Genomic DNA, 19,915 nt, shown 5'->3' with positions numbered 1-19,915 from the left:
CAGCAGCTGCAGTCAACTTTAACATAGTACTTACAACAAATCTGTAATTAAATTAAATAGCACAGTTAAATTAGACTCAGATGCTCTGAGCTATTGCATAGACTTGATGATATCTCTGAAACACCAGTGTCGTTTTTGTGGAGAAGAGTTCATTTAAAAGGCCGCAGCATGTGCCAGCTGTTGCACAATGCAACAGCTGGYATTATGCAATGCCGGCTAGGCAAAATGCAGACCCTGTGCAAAACTGTCCTCTGTCAGGTTCTCAGCCACTATAGAACAAATGTATGGTGCCAGAAATAAACCCAACTAAGAAAAACAGCAAGTGGAGAAATGGATCAGCCCATTTTTAGAGTTGAACCCCGGTGGGAACATCAAAGACAATTGGGGAAAGTCCAAACTGCACTTTTCTTTGCCCATATGTTAAAGATAATAGGAAAAAATAAAGACTGTTGAAAGATAATATCATTTCTGGCCATGGTTGGTTCTGAAGTACTCAATATTTATAGTAGTTTCAGTTAAGTCAGACAGGAAGGCATAGACTGAATTGACAGAAAAAGCTATATGTTATCTTAATAGGCCCCTGTTTAATCTACAACATAAAACATAAGGTGGTGGTCTATTTATAAACATGCATAACTTTTAATCAAATGGGATAGGGGAAAAGACAGCATAGATAACTGCACTTTTGAAAGGGTATGAAAGGGACCAGTAGACGTTTGTTATATAGTGACATACAGTGCACAGGGCTGCTTGCACTSAAGTGAACCTGAATGGAGCAGACTGCTTGACTGAGTGATTCCTGAACCACACATGGCACTAGAAATAAAACCTGCTAAGCAATGTATCTGGGTGGATGGACTGAGCCATGAGAAATCAATTTTTCCATTGTAAAAAGGCAGAAAAGTTGGAATATGCTTGAAYAGAACTGTTCCAGTGGGGCTGAATGTGAAACCTACAGCTTGCGTTGGATATTAGCATCATTGAGGGAGTCTGTGAGCAACAACTTTATTTATTGGAACACAGAAACTGTATACTAGGTGTACAGCTATTTTATTAATGATATGCCACACAAATGGTTACACACTTATTCATTGGAAACAATCCACGAAAATAGTTCAATAAAGCAAAATGAAGATGGYAGAATTAGTTACATAATAAGGAGAAAATACTTGCATAGATGAACTACATTTCTTGTTTCTGTTTACATTTGCAATTTCATAAAATTATCTATTACTGTATTTTCAGGCAACAGCATTTCAACAGAAATTTAACTAAATATAAACAGATATGTTCTCTTATACAAYATGACTGAGTTAATGCTACTCCTGGAACTTTAACTTTTGCCCTTTCTTTTTATTTTTTACCTTCCAATTTTGAATAGCAGAAAAARAAAATATAACTGTTGCTAAGAATTCCGGGCCAAAGCTTATTAAAAAAAACCCTTACATCTTTAGCACTGATAATGCAGACAGGACTGTGATTTTTAAGACTTCAAACAAAGTTAGCCTTCGAGTCACCTATAGTAAACTCCATGCGGTTCATTTTATTTAGTCAGTGGTATGAAATGTCAAGGTGACTTCTAGGACTACTCAAAACCATAGTGTTTTCAAATTTCATTAGCATTGGTGGGAATTACATGCATGCATCAGTGATAGGATAAACCTTAGAAGAATTCATCTTTACATCAAAAAGCAGTTTTAAAGACAGATTTCTATCAGTGCATTGTACAAYGACTGTGCAAGGATTTTGATTTGATCCACACTCAACAGGGGTGCCTGTTATTCAAACCATGTGGTATCTGCTTGGTATGTAGGGTCTAATACTGCTGCTGTCAGCATTTGCTTTAAAACCTGATGCAATAGATTATAAAGAAGATTTGAACAATAACAACTAAAATTTGCTGGGAAAACTTGAAATAAAGGGTTGAATGAAGTTGGAAACTTATGGAAACAATAAAATCTGAAATGTTATAAAAAGAAACTTAGTATCCACATGGGAACTATTCTACAACCTTCTTGGCAAATTTTAATCAGACATGTCTAACAAAAGTAATATAACTAAATTCTATATAAACAAAAACATGCATACCTTCCAACAAAGGATTAAACATTACAGTTAAACATTTTTAGGACTACCATATATAGAAATACTTGGTGCAATCTCACAGMACTGATCTTTTAAAAAAATGCATAGCAGATTAACAGAAAAATTTCCAATACATATCTGTTTATCAGGTCATCTTTCACTAACTCTTTTCCACCAAGACAACTATTTTTACATTAACATTTACGATGTAGTTCTATCAGTTTTATTCCATCTAGCTTTATTTGGTCTTATTAAGCTTTAGGAGTGACTTTCTGCCCAAAACACATACACCAATAAAGTCTGTTTTGAAGGTTATAGTTATCTAAAAAGTTTTAATATTAATGCCTATGTACGGTCCTTTAGTTTGGTATTTAGATATGTCTGTCAGAAGTTATGATGGAGTTCAGATGAAAGTTGTTTCCCAAAGAGCTCTAAAGCATTACTGTAAATTATGCTGCACAGAGTCTGAAAGTAACTGAAGACATAAGACTCAAAAATAGAGATTTGCCTTGCAATAAATACTTTGTACTACATAACTTCTTGCTTTAGATATTTAATTCTAAGTTAAGGTGGCTGTGTTGGCCTTTTTTTTTTTTTTTTTTTTTGAGTGGAAGAAACTACGGGGAGGTTGACCAAAATTTCACAGAAATTGTGCTAGTATTAAAAATAATACCTGCATCTCAGATTAGGACATTAAAAACTCATATCATTTTGACTTTCAGACTGTGACTAAAGATTAATCTTCATCTTTAAGAAAATCCCTTCTTCTCTATTTAAGAAGTAGTGTCTTCAATGCAGAATTCCATCCGCATTAGTTAAAATATCTTGAGATCTAAAGAAATTGATGAAAGCATGGAAGAAGAAACACAAAATTTTGCACTGTACAATTTCAGTTTGTGTTTGCAGTTCAGCTTTCTATCCCTAGAACTCTTAACAATAGTAATTCAATACAGAATAATGGAATCATTACAAAACACCAATGTAAAGTTAGTTTACATTGGGTAAAATTCTGTACTTTGCTCTCATGAGAGGAAAGAGGTGCCAAAAGACCTTACCTCTTTCTCCCCTTTAAAACTTGGGCTGAGTTTGAATGGCACTGAGGAGATTTATCATCTGCAGCAGCCTCCTGGATGGCAGTGCTGAACAAACAAAAAAGGCTGTTAACGAGAACATTTACCAGATGTAAAAAGATCTTAAGAATGATAAAGAAGCATAAAAGTACATCTTACTTGATTCTGCTTCAGAACAGATTACAGGACCTYCTGAGATCCTTTCCAAGACTTACTTTCTTTCTTTCTTTTTTGTTTTAACCAGCAAGATGAGTACTACTATTAATATATAAAGAAATGTATTAAGAAACTGCGACCACAAATTCCATTAAATTCTGCCAAAAGAAATACAATAATTTTTCACTGAGATGAACAAGCATTTGGATACTGAAGTATCCAAATTTATCTAGGAAAATGAATACAAAGTTGAGACTGAACTGACAACTTACAAAATATAGACATAATTTTTTCATGCTATAAGCTATATCAGTATTACTTTTCAGAATATAGATTATTACATAACCATGAAAAAAAAAAAAAACACTCATTTCTGAAGGGACATGCAAATACTAGCCAAGCAAAAGGTTTCAGGTGACAGTATGTTCAATTACTTTGGTGGCAGAAGAAAAATGTCCGAATTGTGTTTTTGTCACATTATATATCCTGCTCATTGGTATGCATTTACTTATTTCCTCTTCCTTCTGGCTACTACAAAGCTACTTTTAATTGCCAAATATGTGATACAATCCTATGGAGATGTACATGAAAGGGATGAATCAAAATAGAAAACTGAAATATTCTGCTCAGTTTTCTCAAAAGCGAAGATTCCAGAGAAACTTTTCAATTCCATTTTCCAATTCTTTCCTTTCTACTTCTCTACATGCTATATTTATGAAAGAAAAAGATGGTTTATTAAAAAGTAATGATAGAATTACAGTAAGAAAACAACAATGTATTAACAGCAAACTAAACCATACTTTATTCAATGCCTGATTTTTGGTTGGAGAATCTAGCATCCAAGACACAAAAGGACACAGAAGTTTTGGAGATACTGGTCTCTCTCTCAAGAGAGCTTTCCCCTACTTACGCTATCTAGGCCCTTATGCACTATAATTGTAATCTATTTTAGTGTTAAATAGACAAATAGCAGGTTAAAGAATAAAATATTTCTTAAAAACCAATCCTGTACAGACCTTATTGATCACCGAGCACAGAACCATCAGCTGTTGCACCAGAATCTCTAAGTCATAAGTATCTCTGTTACTTTTTGACTACTCATCAGCACRCCACCATATGCTCATATCGTTCTCCAAACTGTTCTTGACTTTAAGACAATATAGGCAAAAGCAGTCATTGAAACTAAGAATAGAGTCTCCATATCTAGTCATTACTATTCTGAATTAAAGTGTAGTCAAATGCTACGAAGAGAATTTATATTATGAGAAGAGAATGTTCCCAAAAGACTGAAAAGTCATCTCATGTCTCAATTATCCATCCTGCACCAGTAACATACTTCCTCTCGCTTCTTTGCTTTGAGGGACCTATGCTATCATCTTTATCCCTAATATATTAGCTCTCTTATTTGAATACATTTTTGAAAGCGTTATATATCATTCATTATATCCCAGCCTTCAGTATTCCATCATCCTTTCTGATAACCACAATAAATCACCTAGACTAAACTTTGCACACACAGGAGGACAAAATTTGGGATCCAACTTCAAAGTCTATCAATCATTTCAGAACTAGCTTGGTAAGCCTTCAAAAAGAGTTAAAACAGGAGAGATTCAGGAGGATTCTGAGGCTACTTGCAGGGGACCAGTTGAATCTTTAGCATAACAGTATTACAGATCCACACTCACAACCACTACATTCCCAATCACTACCACCAAACACAAAACAGCAAGTTTAAAAGTTAGAAAGATTATTAGGTATGCATCATGTATCAATGTGATCAATGTAACCTGCAATACTGCCATAATTTCCTATTACCATTATAGATCTTTCTATTCAGGACTTTCAGAATTTGTGGGGTGGTAGAAGTTTTTTGTTGTTTTTAGGGGGCTTTTGTTGTTTTTGTTGGAGGGGGAGTTGTCACAAGCATTTGAAAAAAAGTACAATTGAAGCCACAGTTTGGATATAAATAATGACTCAGACAACTGTTTTTTATTTTCATTTTTGTTTTCACTGACTGAGAATGTAAATTAAACTTTAGTGCTATTGTGCTTTGTTCTCTCCCTATGTGAAAATGTGTTCTGCATTAAAGTGCAGGGATAAACTAGAACAGTCCCAAATATCACCCTTCAGCTTTTGTATAACACAAGAGCCAAGAAAAGATAGAGAATGTGCTTTTATGACCAACAGATGGTGTAATTGGTATCATAGATGTTTTTATGTTAGGGGGTCGTAGGTTCAGCCTCCATCTGGAGCCTTCTCAGATCTGCTGTATAGCTAAATGATTAAAGAAGCTATATTGGGTCAAAAACATAACCACCTGCCTGAGGGTAAAAGTATTGCTTTCTTGATCTATTATACTACAGTTGCCTTCCATATTACAGTTCTTAAGCCAATCAATGCAACAGTTAATACCAACAGGATTCAACAAAATATTCAACATCAATTATTTCTTCATATCCTTCAAGATCCTCAATAACTTTTGACACACCTCATAAAAATAAGTCTAGTTTCACTTCCTTTTACTGAAATGCTATTCTAATTTAGACTGATAAACAACAGTAACAGGCTAAAATCCAAGCAGAAAGGAAACAAGGATGCTGGATAGAACTTTGAAGAAGAGATTTGGCATTGATTAGTAGGCTACGTTCGGTCACATGTCCCAGTCAGAATTAGATGCATTTGTGGCTGAGAGTAAAAAACAATTAATACTAATTACTGAAGAATCAGTTTCAGCTACAGTTTTGGACTAAGATCAGAATATTAACAAAAATGCTCTGGTCCTAAAGCATTAGGATTATATAGAGTGTACTTGGCTAAAAGGGTATACAGATAAATCAACGTCAATAATCTCTATACCCCACAAGGTCGGTCACTCACTTCCTTTAAGAAGTGAATATTAGTAATAGTAAATTAAGTGCACACATGACTGCTAAATCAGGACTCTAATAAGAAACAATACTCTCACTTCTATGAGGCATGGATTCTACACACACTTTCTTATATCCTTATGCAGGGTGCCAAAGTTACCTGGGACACCCTATGTATCTACATAGGCTCTTTCCATTACTACTGATGCTAGGAAGCTGACCTGACTAACACTGGAAATTAGTAAAACGTTCCTGTCTCATACGTACATACACTAATAACCATAGCTTCTTGCAGTTCTACTGAGATGTACTGTTACTCTTTGCAAAAGTTGGAGAAAAGTACTGCTATGCCAAATAGAAACAGTGGTGTAGGATCTGAATTTTAAAAGATGATACCTGTAGGAGTCAAATGTTTTGTCTGCCTAATAAAACAGAAGCAGATTTACTATTAGAAAAAGTTAAAAAATGAACATACAATCAAAAAATTAATTGGGAATAATGGAGAAAACTACCAAGATGAAGCAATAAAACATTATCAATACTCTGCTTAGAAGTAAGGATCCCCTAGTATGCTCCATTTTCTCAACTCTGTGATGAGGCTGGGCATTATTGTACTTCATGTACTCAAAACACACATTAGAAACAATAAATCTAAACTCTTTTTAAAAACAGAGAACTCTCCTACACTATGCTTTAAGGATTCTCCCAAACCAATGAAAAGCATTGCTATTTTGAAATAAGCAAAGTTAAAAGCTAACATTAAAAAGACTTGTTGAATTGTAAAATCCTAATACAAGCTCTATAATTGTAGGTGAACATAAATACTAAGCGAACAATATGTTATCTGATTATTGGCTTCAAAGGTTTCCCTTTCCCTTTGTGATTGTACTGACAGCCTGCTAGCTCTTTGCAAAAACTCTTGCTGAAGATACATTTCTCTGACAAATTTATGCACCTGAGTCAGGTTTCCAAAGAAATTTCAGCTATTGGTAACATTTTTGTGCTGCTTTTTGTAGATCCCTAAATAGATGTAAATCAAAGTCTTCAGAAAACAGTTGCTTATTAACGACAGGTAGAGTTTTAACTACATTTTCTTCAATGCTAAATTTGCTTTTGCATAAAGGGCTTACATGTTTACTGGTGTAAGAAAAACTTAAGATGTAAGAAACAACAACAAAGTGTATTTTCTCTCCCTCGCACATACACACAAAACTACACAGTTCTATTTATTTTTTAGTTATCACTAGCAATGCTTTCTTTTAACATAAGCGTACTGTGTCTATTGCAAAATGCTTTTCTTAAACACCAATACATGATGGATAACAAACACCACACCAATGTACTAATGTACGTTTATTCCAGCTAAGACACTTCAAGTGAATGCGGAATTCATGAAAATGAGTAATTTTAGAAGACCACACCAAAATGCTTGTGATAACTGCCAGCTATATTGTCTCTAGTGCCTCTAGAGTAGGAAATATCACAAACACAGTTACTGAGTGGTCAAGAAAGAAGTTACTGCCTTGTTAATTTAAGTAGTTCTATGTAACAATACATAGCCAGACTTCATAGTTATACTGTGTGTTACTATTATTGCTCAGGAACATCCCTCAGTTATGTGCAGTTCCTGGGAAACTGGCATATTGGAAGTATTTTACAGAAACAAATGGGCAGAAAAGCTGCAGGTAGTACAGAGGTCACACATTCCAACACCCTTCTGAAACACAGCATGACGCTCCCACGCTATTTCAGTAACATGGCTTGCTCTTTCAGGAACTTCAGCAATTACTTCACAATGTCAAAGCAGTAGATATTTTCACTGCAAGTAAAGTGATAACCAGCAGATGGGACCCACACCTGGATCTTCTGAGACAACATGAATGTTAAGCCCCTTCCGTCTCTAGATTCTTTAGGTAAATACATGGGTGATGAGCCATATGAAATTATCCTTTGCTCTAGCAGGTGCTGTACTAGTGTCATGGGTAACACAGATGTTCCAACCTTTTTCTTGCCATTAAGGTCTGGCAAAAGCAAATACYGTGATGTTTGCAAAGAATTAAGAGAACAGAATTAATTAATAGCTTTTTGGGCTGTGTACTACTGAATAGAGACAGAGCAGATAAGTGGAGGAGGAGCTTTACACTGTCTCCTCAAATCTATCAATACTGCCTTAAGGGAAAATAAACAAACACAGAGGTAAATGTTAGCTCTCAGCCTAAGACTTTGTTCTGAGGTTACTTCTGTTTTCTAGAAGCAAAGGACTGTGACAGTCCCTTCACCCACTGAATAAGAAATTCAAATGCTAAAAAGATCGGTTATTGTGCAAATTTCATGCTGTCCATCAACAGTTCCACAACAAACTGTCCCAAAGGGAAGTTTTACTGCAATATTTCARTCTTGACAAGAACTCCTTCACTCGCAGGTTGTCTTAATGCACCTTTCTTTTGTCCTACTGAATGCACAGAAAACTTATATGGTCAAAGCAGTTATATCTGCTAGATTTTTTTTTTCTTTTTTTAATTTTGAGGTTTGAAGCAGTCACAACTTGTTCAAACCTTGCCATCTGATAACCTTCTCTTAGATCCGCTCAAAATTGTTTAGAGGTCAATTATTTTTTCACCTAGCTGTTTTCAATTCTTTCTTTAGCCCAGCATAGCAATTGTATTTATTAGAAAGAAGTCCAGATACATAATAAATTTTGTCATCCTGTTGTACTCTGCCTCCAATTTGTAATGGGTATATATACTTAATTCATTTGGTAGTTTCTATACGATTTCACAGCTGCATCTAGTTTTGCTGTGAGATCAGTCACTACCACCAAATTTAGGAATGAAACTATTTCTTTAGAATACAACTGATTCATGATATGCAACAGTTTCCAGTATTCAGAATCAGGCTCACCATTCTGCCATGTGCATTATTATTCCCTAGACTGGGGTAGTAACAATTTTGGTGATAATTAACTTTTATAACTACAGTCTCTTTACCAACAATAACTAGGCTCTTGCTGCCCACCTTCCCCACGGGAAGGCTTTGCATTTTTTATTTGCATATACTGTATTACTCTTCAACAAGCATTTAATGAGTGCTTTATGTTTCACGTATTATTGTTTAGCCCAAGGCCCCCTCTACTAACGAATGTCACCTTGGTCAAAACCTTGCTATCTTTACCCTACATCATCCAAAAAACGTTTCCTTTTTTAACCTGTAACTCCAGCATGTTTGATATTGCAGCTGTGATATTTCACCCTTACTCAATTCTGCGGATTCAAACGACAAGCGACTAAAGTGACAAAACYGGCCTTTGTCTTTTTTTGTACTTAAAGGTGAGCATGGACACTTAAGTCACTACGTGGTTTAACTGCACAGCATTCACCAGTGTTACGTACCTAAGAATAGTTGAGTAGAGACYGATATCAAGTCATACCATTTTCACCAGGCTGATCGTAACATAAAATTTACTCATTTGTAAAGACTATCATATTACCCTAATCTAATCCTTCTTGCTGCACATCCTTTGCCTCATACCAGGTAGACAAATGATATGCCTTCACACTTGGAAGATGTGGATGTAATCACTGAAAACAAGGTCTATTGTATATCAAACACTTCTTGCTGCTTAATAAACTAGCTGAGCAAGTAACAATGCATTTATTTTTAGTGGCTTTGCAATCCAAAATAAGGCGGCAGAAAGATTTAAAAAGAAAGGTGCATGACATGATGAAAGATTTCAGGAACAAGATGATAATTTTTTTGTTTTTTTAAAAAGAATTCTGATCTTTGCAAATTCTTAAATATTTTAAAGTTTTTATCTGCAAGATAGCAATTTAAGTACAAACAATTACAGTATTCAAAATTTGCTAATTAAAAATTTTGGAAAACAGTACTTCACAGCAAGAAAATTTGCATATGATTATGTCAATTAGTTTAACCTCTTCCAAGAAGGGTTTTACCCATGAAAAACTAGGAAATTTACTACTTCAAAAGATGCCAATTACCTTTTGCTAAAAATTCTTTGTGTAGCTTGATTGGGGAAATTTAAAGGTAGATCAAAATTTGATCTATTTGATCAGGCATTCTCTCTCACAAATGAGATTTCCTAATTGAACAGTCATAAGCAGAAATTTTGTTACCATTAGTTCACTTTTTTTTGTTTGTTTGTTTGTTTTTAAGGTCACTCAAATACTCCCAGTTTTAAAAACTATAGGCTACACACCAAGGTACAAGGTAAGGGGTGTCATTGTATTTAGATCCTGTAATTAAAGTCCACATTTACCAATGATACCAAGACGAAGTTTCACCCAATATAAATATGCTGAACAACTAATYTAGGTTATAATATTAACCTGACAAAGTTAAAAAAAAGTTACAGCTATTAACTATTCAGAACAGCCATTTCACTAGGTTGTTAGTTATTTCATCCCAAACACCATTTACTAAATCATACAAATGTTTTCCTACTAAATTGCTACATGAGAGTAGTTTGGGTAGAGCAACAGCTGTCTTAAAAGGGGAAAAAAAAGAAAGGAAAAAATCTAATGCTATTTACTGTAAGACAGAGAGATCAGTAATGCTATATTGAGTAGTCTTCACCATTCCAATTGCCTCCAAACTATCTATATTGTAGGAATAGCAGTTACATTACACTGGAACCAGAGTCCTGGCCAGCATCATGTATACAAAGTCAAAACAGGCTTAGGAGTTTGTAGTCCAAGAGGCAAAAATATGGGTTCCACCTAGATTCTATTATATATCTTTTGAGAAATTTAGTTTACATACCTTGATTTCCTGTCTTCCCATATCTTAAGTCTGTGCAGCTATACAAGTTCTCGTTTTGGTTCTGCATCAAATGTAAATATGCTTGCTAAATTCTCTTTCCAATTCTACTTTTGTTCCTCCTCTGACTCCAACACTTACTGGCTTTTGCCAGCACTGGACTCCCTGTTGGAAAATGCAGCTCAGTTAACCCAAGCCAGGTAATAACATCTTTAATATGAGGGGTAAGTACCCATACAACACGACAGGCAAAACTGCACTATTTTCTTCTGTAAAGGTCTTTCAAGTCTGGGGCATATTTCATCTGGGATTAAGGGTTTGTTGAAACATAAGAAATTCCATACCAAATCACAGCAAAAGTATATCTGGCCCAGTTTCTACTTTCCAGCAGCAGTTCCCCTTAAGTATTCGCTACCTAAGTATCAGAAACTGGTCACGTATAGAGGAGTTCTTCCCCGATAGATGCTTCCAGCTTCCAGTGTAGTGTGCAGCTTGGCTGCTTTATTAGTGTACATGACTTTTATTATGCATTATTTTGGAATGATCTAGCACTCACAGGACAGGAAACGAAGGTCTACATAGTCCATCAATAGTAAGACAGACTAAGTCCATTACCTTAATAGCACAAAAACTGCCAAAAAAACATAAAAACACAACAATAAATGCTCTCCAGACACTTCCTTTTATTGAGACACTGAAACAGTTTAATGCACAAATGCTTTGTGTTAGTGCTAAGCATTTCGTCTGTTTAAGCAGCATTTACAGCTCATGTACAGTTCTCGAGTCATCTTAAGATGCAGGATACTTCTGCAGTAGCAGCTTCATAGAATAGTGAATGCCAACACTCCACAACCCTGTTTAAAGTAATAAAGTCCAGATGGAGTGACAGAAAGGAGACAGTACACCATTCTGTGCAGTGACCGGGATCGTATTTCAAAAGTGAAAAAAAAAAAATCAAAGTTATTCAGCCTTACCTCCACTTCATCTTAATACTTTCCTTATGCATTTCACCTCCTATCCAAAAATAATGATTTCTATAATAAACAGAAAAGGCATCTGTACGTTTTCCTATAAAAACAATGAGCCTACGCAAGTAACAATCAATTATTTCTAAGTGTTCAAGGAAAACATGTTCTCTACTTAAAAAAAATATATAGATAGATAGATTTATACAAACACAAATATAATGCAGACATTTATTTATGCAAAAATATCTTACAGTATAAATTATTTCCAGACTATCCAACTACTTATGTATTGCAAACAACCATAATCATAAGGACAATTTCAACAGATGGTCATTTCACAATTAGAATATATTATTTCTCAAGTATTAAATACTAAGCTTTAGTAAAAAATTAACGATATTTATTTTTTAATCACTAATCATCCTGATGCTTTCACTTTGATGAGACTTTGATCCCAATCTTTGGCAGAGGCAAAAATACATAAATTAGTTGAATCAAGAATTTGGACTTTTATTTTAAATAGAAACTTCRAAGTTCAGGATGAACTTGACTTTATTGGTTTGATCTACCTCACTGTAAAGCTGAATACCTTTCCATTTATTTGGACCCAAGATCCAGCCTTGCTGCCACATCTGATGAAATGTGTGAAAAAGTCTGGCTTCATCTAAACGTAACCACAAAGCACCTAAACCAGGCTTATTCATATATTTATCAGCCTACAGCGCTGAGAGTTTAAGMTTCCTAACAGGCTTCCAAATCTGACTTCCTAATGTCAAAAGTTTAACCAGAATCACCTGCTGTCTCCCTAACTCAAGCCAACCATTCTTCCCCACAGCCATCATTCCCTTCGTCTGCTTGCCCTGTCAGAGGCATTTCTCAAAAGAGCCAAAATGAAGAAGGCCAGACATGCTTAAACTGACATGGAATATCTCTCTCCACCAACTAGATCACCTGAGCTTCTTAATTTCTGCCAGAGGCCATGTATATAGTCTATCAGTAAAACACACGTTATGAAAATACTTCAATTGCTATTAACTACAAGCCATTATACTTCACTGTGATCTAAGTGCTGATTTTCTAAGCACTATAAACAACAGCAACAGACAAAGGTAGTTTTACCAATGTTTTAATGCTGGGTTTAAGTTTGCTAAATGAATTGGAGGATAATGTCTCTTAAAGACATACTCAAACTTTTTTTCCCTCAGAACCACTTAGTCATGGCTTTGAAACTCTCACAAGTTCCATTGCTTCCTGCCAATTTAGGTGTCATCACCTCATTTAAAAAAAAGCAAAAAACAAAACCACACATATATCTAAAGTTTGCTTCTAGTTCTCAGTAGCAGCACCAAAAGAATTCTCCATGTTTGGAGAAAATTTGAAACACAATGTGAACAGTGAATAGATTTTGCAATCTAAAATTTCACTATTAACTAGTGATTTGCTTATCTGCATAGGCTTACCCTGAACTCTGAAACAATTTACTATGTCATGTTAGATCCAAGCATCTCATTTGTTCCCAGCTTACAYATCTAAGGTTTGAATATGCCTTTGACAATACAATTTTGTATTATAAAAACAAAAATGCTTAACAAACTCAAGGCAGAGCAGTAAGTTTTCATTTCCAGCTCTGTCATAATCTTTGAGGGCCCTGAGAAAAGTTGATTGCTCTGCGCTTCAGTTCCCACCTGTAAAATGAAAATCAGCCTTCTTCCTCATGTTTTAAAGAAATGACATGCTACTGCATCATTTATAGGTATCTTTCAAGACAGAAGAAAAAATACCTGTGAGGATTTTGAGGCACAAAATCTGACAGTTGCCTAGTAGAAGGGAACAATTTTTTTGCTCTTTTAAATTGTTGGCTTCTCATAGGCTCTTAAAGTTAAGGGAGAGGGAGACTCATAAATGCCAATATAATAGCAATACTCATTCACAAAGGGATAAAGGTTTCTTTACACTGCACAGTGTGTTTTCAGAGACACAATTTCTAATAGCAGCAGCAACAATCACAAAAGTGCCTGAACATAACTTTAGCTGGTTTACCTGAATATACACAGGTGAGAAGGTTGGAAAATCAGTACAAATTTGGTCACTATGAACCAAAGGAAACAACATGGACTATAGGCATCTGATGCAGAACATTCAACAAAATGTAACTAGATTTTATAGCATATTTCAGCCACGGATACAGGAAGATTTTAATTAACCATGTTTAACATTTTATTCAAACAATGTTTTTTTTTCTCAAAAAAATAGTACTGTAGTTCTTGTAGCAGCAACCAAAAAGGCACATAATTATAAAACAATGCAGAATACAGATCAGGCAGAATACAAAGTTTTTTAAACAGGTATTCTTAAAAAAAAATCCTGAAATACATGGTTATTGTTTCTATTTTATAAAAAAGTTACAGTTCACTGTTAACCTCTCTTACCAGTTTTCTGATTGGTATAATGTTTCTGTCCATCTGTGCTTACTGAAAATCCTTACAGCACAACCTGCAAATAATTATTTTCCAATGACGTGAGGATTTTAGGCATACATATTGAGCTGCATTTCAGTAGTATCTGTACCCCTAAAATCTTACTATCTATCTCTGAGTGTTCCACTCTAAGGTATAGCTGTTTAGAGATACAACTTAGCACACACATTTTAGTGCTTCAATGTTGTTTGAACAAGCTTATACCGGTGGCCGTTTCAGAATTTTGTTTCATTCATCATATTGTTTACACCTCCTCTTCAAGACTTGTGCAAAGGCCCCCTGTCTGAACATACTATAGTGAAATTGCACCAATTTCACAATTCAGCGGTTTAAGTTTAGGTATTTAAGTTAATGATATGAAAAACCTCACCCATATGTCAATCATGCATATATTTACATATGAAATGCAGTAAGCAAATAGTGTTTAATATGAATTTATCATTTAGACAACTGAATAATCTGGCCAGGTATTCTGAAAAACTGCCTTCCAGAAATGGTTAACAAATAAGAATTGAAGTTCACACTGTGATTCAATAACGAACAACTTAATATAGCTGAAATATATCTCTTAATGTGTTTTCTTTCTTTTTTGGCAGTATTAGGGACAAGCTATCTTAATTCTGAACAAAACAAAATCCTTGAAATTTATTTGAAGTTCCTACGTTCTGAGAGTATTCAGAGAAAATAATGCATTTTAAATATCTTTTGGGGAAAAAATGAATGTTTACACACTTTTTTGAAAACATTAAAGRGATGCAGAAATAAATTTAAGGCTTTTTAAGATGAAACTTATGAAAATCTATGTGCAATGTTGATATTCCATTTTAAGGAATGCTACTAAATAATAAAGAGTTTGAAGTTGTAAATACACTGGGTCATTTACCAGTTCTGAAATTCAGTATTCTTCCCCTCACTGCATTTGTACCATTCTGGAACAATCTTGTCACTCGTAAGGCTTCAGTGCCTTCAGTGGGCGAACTTGAGTATCTGAAGTGGAAGCCAAGACACTACACAGTGTAAAACATGTATCCTGATAATTTGAGGGAAAAATAGGTATCCAAAACAGTCTAATTCAGTACAGACTGTGCAGCTTCCTTAATAAGTGATGCAGCCTTGTCCAGTTCTTGTTCTGTTTGCTCCACTGTTATCACTACTCGAATACTAGAAAAAGAAAACCAGAACAATCACAATAGTATTACACTTTGTCCTCAGTTTTACGCTTTTCTTGTACTAATCTCAACACACATTACAACTGTCACCTCCAGGAAAGGATTATGAATTTAAATTCAGTAAGAAACAAGATATATGACTAAATAAAAATGGTCAGACTACTTTTTTCCAAACACACAAGAAGCACATTTTTAACTGGTCTCTTTCTTACCTGCAGACATGCAGCTCACAGAAATATGCCTGGTAAACAGGCAAGGCCAGTAACATGCTGAAATCTAAGATTCAGTTACTATTGACAGTTATTTTGGCATATCTGCACCCTGGAACAGCACTGGAAATATACTCAAAAAGTAGGGTTTTTCCCCCCACCTAACACACTATTCAATCTAGGCTACTTAACAGAACCTCAATATTGTATGAAAAGAGAGATAGTCATATGCAATAAAAGGCAATAATAAATTGACTTTCTACTAACCTAGGTGGAGGAAGCCACTTTTCTTCCTTCTCCAGATAGCGTGCCTGAGTTAATGCAATACCACTATTCATGCACTGCAGATAAAGAAAATACAGCAGTCTTCAGTCTGGGAACTTCAGGTGGCATATTCTTATGATCACTAACAACATTCAACAAAATTTTGAGTTTAGTGTCAGGATAATCATTAGCTCTTTCCCAAACGGAGGTTTTTAAGTCTTAAATTAGACTATGAAATCATATTCAAATATATTTTAAAGGAGAATCAACTACATTCGTTCTGTAGTGCAGTCTTGTTTACCTGCCACCTGAGATACACATGATCCTCGTCAACCTCCAGCTCCTTCACATGAGAGAAGGAGAACCAGCATGTACCAAAAATGGAGAAAATATTAAGTACAAAACATAACAAGATTCTTCACATGACCAGGTCTCAAACAAGCAAAATGACAGAAAACTACATCTCAGAATGTTCAAATATACCAACAAAACTTCGCTCAAGGGATAGCCTGTATTCCCACAAACACCATACGTTTTCTAAGCAACTGTTTTAAATGTAAATTTAACTTGAGCTTTAAAGTACATAATAGGAAATAATCATTTTCTAAAGTACAAAGTTCAAACGCATATATTTTTGAGTGTTCCAACTCTCTTCAGTCAGAAAAGGTTAGAAGATGGTGTTTAATATAGCCCTATAGATAGCAAAGAAAACTGGGTTTCAGGGCAGGCAATCCTGAAAGACATTCCAGCAAGTTACACAAGAAATAGGGTAACCACTCTACGCACATACACTTGGTTCATTATTCAAATTAAACGGCAAAAATGTATTTTAAATGCCATGGGGACACTTACATAATCTACAACTCTTTTCAGTAACTTCACATCATTTTCTCGAGATCCACAGCTCTCTTCCAATTGTAGGTGCAATGCTGGAGAAAAAGACTCTCCCACCACCTTTAAGCCAGAAATCCTAAAATAAATAAGAAACTTTTAAGATATATCTACCTGAACAAAGTGTTAAAGTTCCAGGCAGTAAATGCTTCTACTTCCCAGGTAAGGAGTGACAAGACAAGGATATTTCACAAAAAAATTGTCTTTCCCAAAGCATTTACTAAATCTAGTTATAGTAAGTTTTTGTATTACAATAGGCAACTCTTCCTTCTGTGAAACAGATCAAGGAATCAAAATAAAGGATTCTGAAAGGATCTTTCCAAAAATATAGGAAAATTGTTAATATCAGGTCTACAATTGGCTGAGAAAAATACAGCTAGCTCACTCAAGTCTTTAGAACCTGCATTAGGAAAATCTGTAATAATTAATCTTTCTACCTACTTTTGTGATGAGAAGATCTATATTTGGCAATGCATTTGATTTTTCATTATTTCTGCAGAAAATCTTTAGAACACCTTCTAATGTTCAGTCAAAAGCTCTTCCAGAAACCAGTTTTTGGAACCAGTCATTGACAGTAAAACTCACATGTCCGTATGTGCAAACAACAGTTAATCAGGTTCTTAGAATTTGATTGCTACAGTCCTGAAACATGGTCTCATTACACTCCACACCTTGTTTACCCCATGCACCAGAGAGGCTGGGGGCTGACCTGCTGGAAAGCAGCTCTGTAGAGAAGGACCTGGGAGTCCTGGTGGACATCAAATTGACCTTAAGCCATCAACATACCCTTGTGGCCAAGAAGGCCAACGGTATCCTGGGGTGCATTAGGCAGAGCATTGCCAGCAGGTGGAGGGAGGTGATCCTGCCCCTCTCCTCAGCCCTGGGAAGGCCTCATCTTGAGCGCTGGGTCCAGTTCTGGGCTTCCCAGTGCAAGAGAGACTTAGAGCTACTGGAGCAAGTGCAGTGAAGGGCCAGTAAGATGATTAAGGGACTGAAGCATCTCTCATACGAGGAAAGGCTGAGAGAGCTGCAACTCCTCAGCCTAGGGGAGAGAACACTCTTGGGGGAATGTTATCAATGTGTTTCAATATCTGATGGAAGAGTTTAAAGAGGACAGGACCCGTCTCTTTTCACTGGTGCCCAGCTGCAGGGCAAGAAGCACAGAGAACAAACTGAAACACAGGAAGTTCTTTCTGAATCTAAGAAACAACTTTTTTACTGTGAGGGTGACAAAGTACTGGAACAGGTTGCCAGAGAGGTTTTAGAGTCTCCTTCCTTGGAGATATTCAAAAGTCATGTGGACAGGGTCCTGGGCAATGTGCTCTAGGTGACACTGCTTGTGCAGGGGCTTGGACTAGATGATCTTTAAAGGCCCCCTCCAACCTTAACTGTTCTGCAATTCTATGATACACAGGACTGAATTATTCCCTTCTAAAAACCTGTATCCAACGCCATAGCAAGACTGTGCACAAAATTTAGCAGATCCTATAATTGCACTACATATCTATCATCAACCATAATTTTGATTTCCTGACTTTGATGAGTTTGCACCACACAGACACATAAATTTATACTCTTATTTTAAAATTAGAAGACTTATTTTAAAGTAAGTCTTCTATTTTTACAAAGCTTAAAAGCCACTCAAAATAGAAAAGATACCAAATCCATAGTTGCAAAACTGGAGCCTACAAGAGAAAGAACAGGCACTGCAATCACACCAAATCAATTATAAGCTTGAAAAAATAAAAATATTCTCTAATATGACAAGTATCTTGCATTACTCCTACAACACTATCAGTTCACAGTCCAGTTCAGAAAGAGGTCAGGCTGGTATCCTCTTCTTTGGCCACCAAATGACAAAACTTTCAGGTGTCATTTACTTACACTTGCACACAAACAAAATGGAGACAATTACTTTAATGCACAAGCACATACTGTGCAAGTGTCCCACTACAACAGTGCACAGCCAGCAATCAAGGAGGACAAAATTTGGCAGTATAAAGAACCAAGAAAAGCAGTCCAAGGTTTTCTACAAAGYAGAAAAACAAATGGAATATACAGTATAATACATCAGTTATTTGTAATGTTCTCTAAGAGTGACCTCATGTTTAAGAAGCATAATTCTAAAGAGAAGGGAGGTGAGAATAAAATTCACACAAAGCTGTATCATACTTTAAATGCCACCCTCTAGCAAATGGATTTAAGACAAAATATGCATTTACTACAAAGACCACAAGTTACTAATGACAGTTAGGTTTTAAGATTGACACAATATTAGCTTATAATTATACACTACAGTCCTCAATTAAAACAACTGATCATAAATAGCACCTTCACTTCCTCTCCCAAAAAAGAACGAACAAGAAAAGATAGGTAGAAAGCAAGCTTTGTATCAGTTCCATTCAAACTTTGAGTCTTCGCCCAAACAACATTCCGTGTACTAGCTAGTCATAAAGGCTGCTTACAAGTTTCAAACTTAAGTTTAGTCTAAAAACTTCTTCTATTGGTCACAGCTGTAGTAAACAGAACTATATAATTCTTCCTATCCAACTATTTGAAGAAACAGCAGGTTTTAACAGTGTTTTTCGATGACAGTATTTTAACATTCTTGTAGAGCATTAACTATGTTTTCTCAAATCTTTGCCAAAATAAAATCAAATAGATACTTTAAAATCCAATGCATTCACACTATAAGTTTTTTGAAATCAGAATTTCCTTTCCACATGAAATGCTGGAAAAAGAAAGATTTCATTCTGAAACAAAAATCTATAAATTTCATGCAAAAAACAAAAGATGTCTGAAAGACCAGTTTTTAAAGTAACAAAGGAACAAAACCGGGCTCCTGAACTCCAAGGCTCCTTTCAGGGCTACTTCTATATTAGTAAATTGAACATGCTTTGCACTGTTCTCCGGCTCTGAGGCCAGTGGGTATGGAATGGCTCTCATCCCTAAATGCGAGTCTCCAAGTCAGGGTGGCCATATC

The 19,915-nt window shown here is 35.4% G+C and overlaps 1 protein-coding gene across 1 annotated transcript in view; it reads right to left on the bottom strand.

The window, feature by feature from the left end:
* Positions 1-11,617: 11,617 nt before the first annotated feature.
* The window catches only part of SPTLC1 (serine palmitoyltransferase long chain base subunit 1), a 31,883-nt gene continuing 23,585 nt past the window's right edge, over positions 11,618-19,915 (bottom strand). The window contains exons 12-14 of the mRNA XM_085323258.1: positions 16,894-17,011; positions 16,045-16,118; positions 11,618-15,560 (exon numbers count right to left, since the gene is read on the bottom strand). Of these exons, the coding sequence (XP_085179384.1) occupies positions 15,467-15,560; positions 16,045-16,118; positions 16,894-17,011 (286 nt within the window). The 3' untranslated portion in view covers positions 11,618-15,466. The remainder of the gene's footprint in view (positions 15,561-16,044; positions 16,119-16,893; positions 17,012-19,915) is intronic.

Source organism: Rhea americana, unplaced genomic scaffold (genome assembly GCF_003343005.1).
Source record: "Rhea americana isolate MKP2758 unplaced genomic scaffold, rheAme1 scaffold_83, whole genome shotgun sequence".
Classification (NCBI taxonomy): Eukaryota; Metazoa; Chordata; class Aves; order Rheiformes; family Rheidae; genus Rhea; species Rhea americana.
This window is presented reverse-complemented; position numbering and strand designations above follow the sequence as displayed.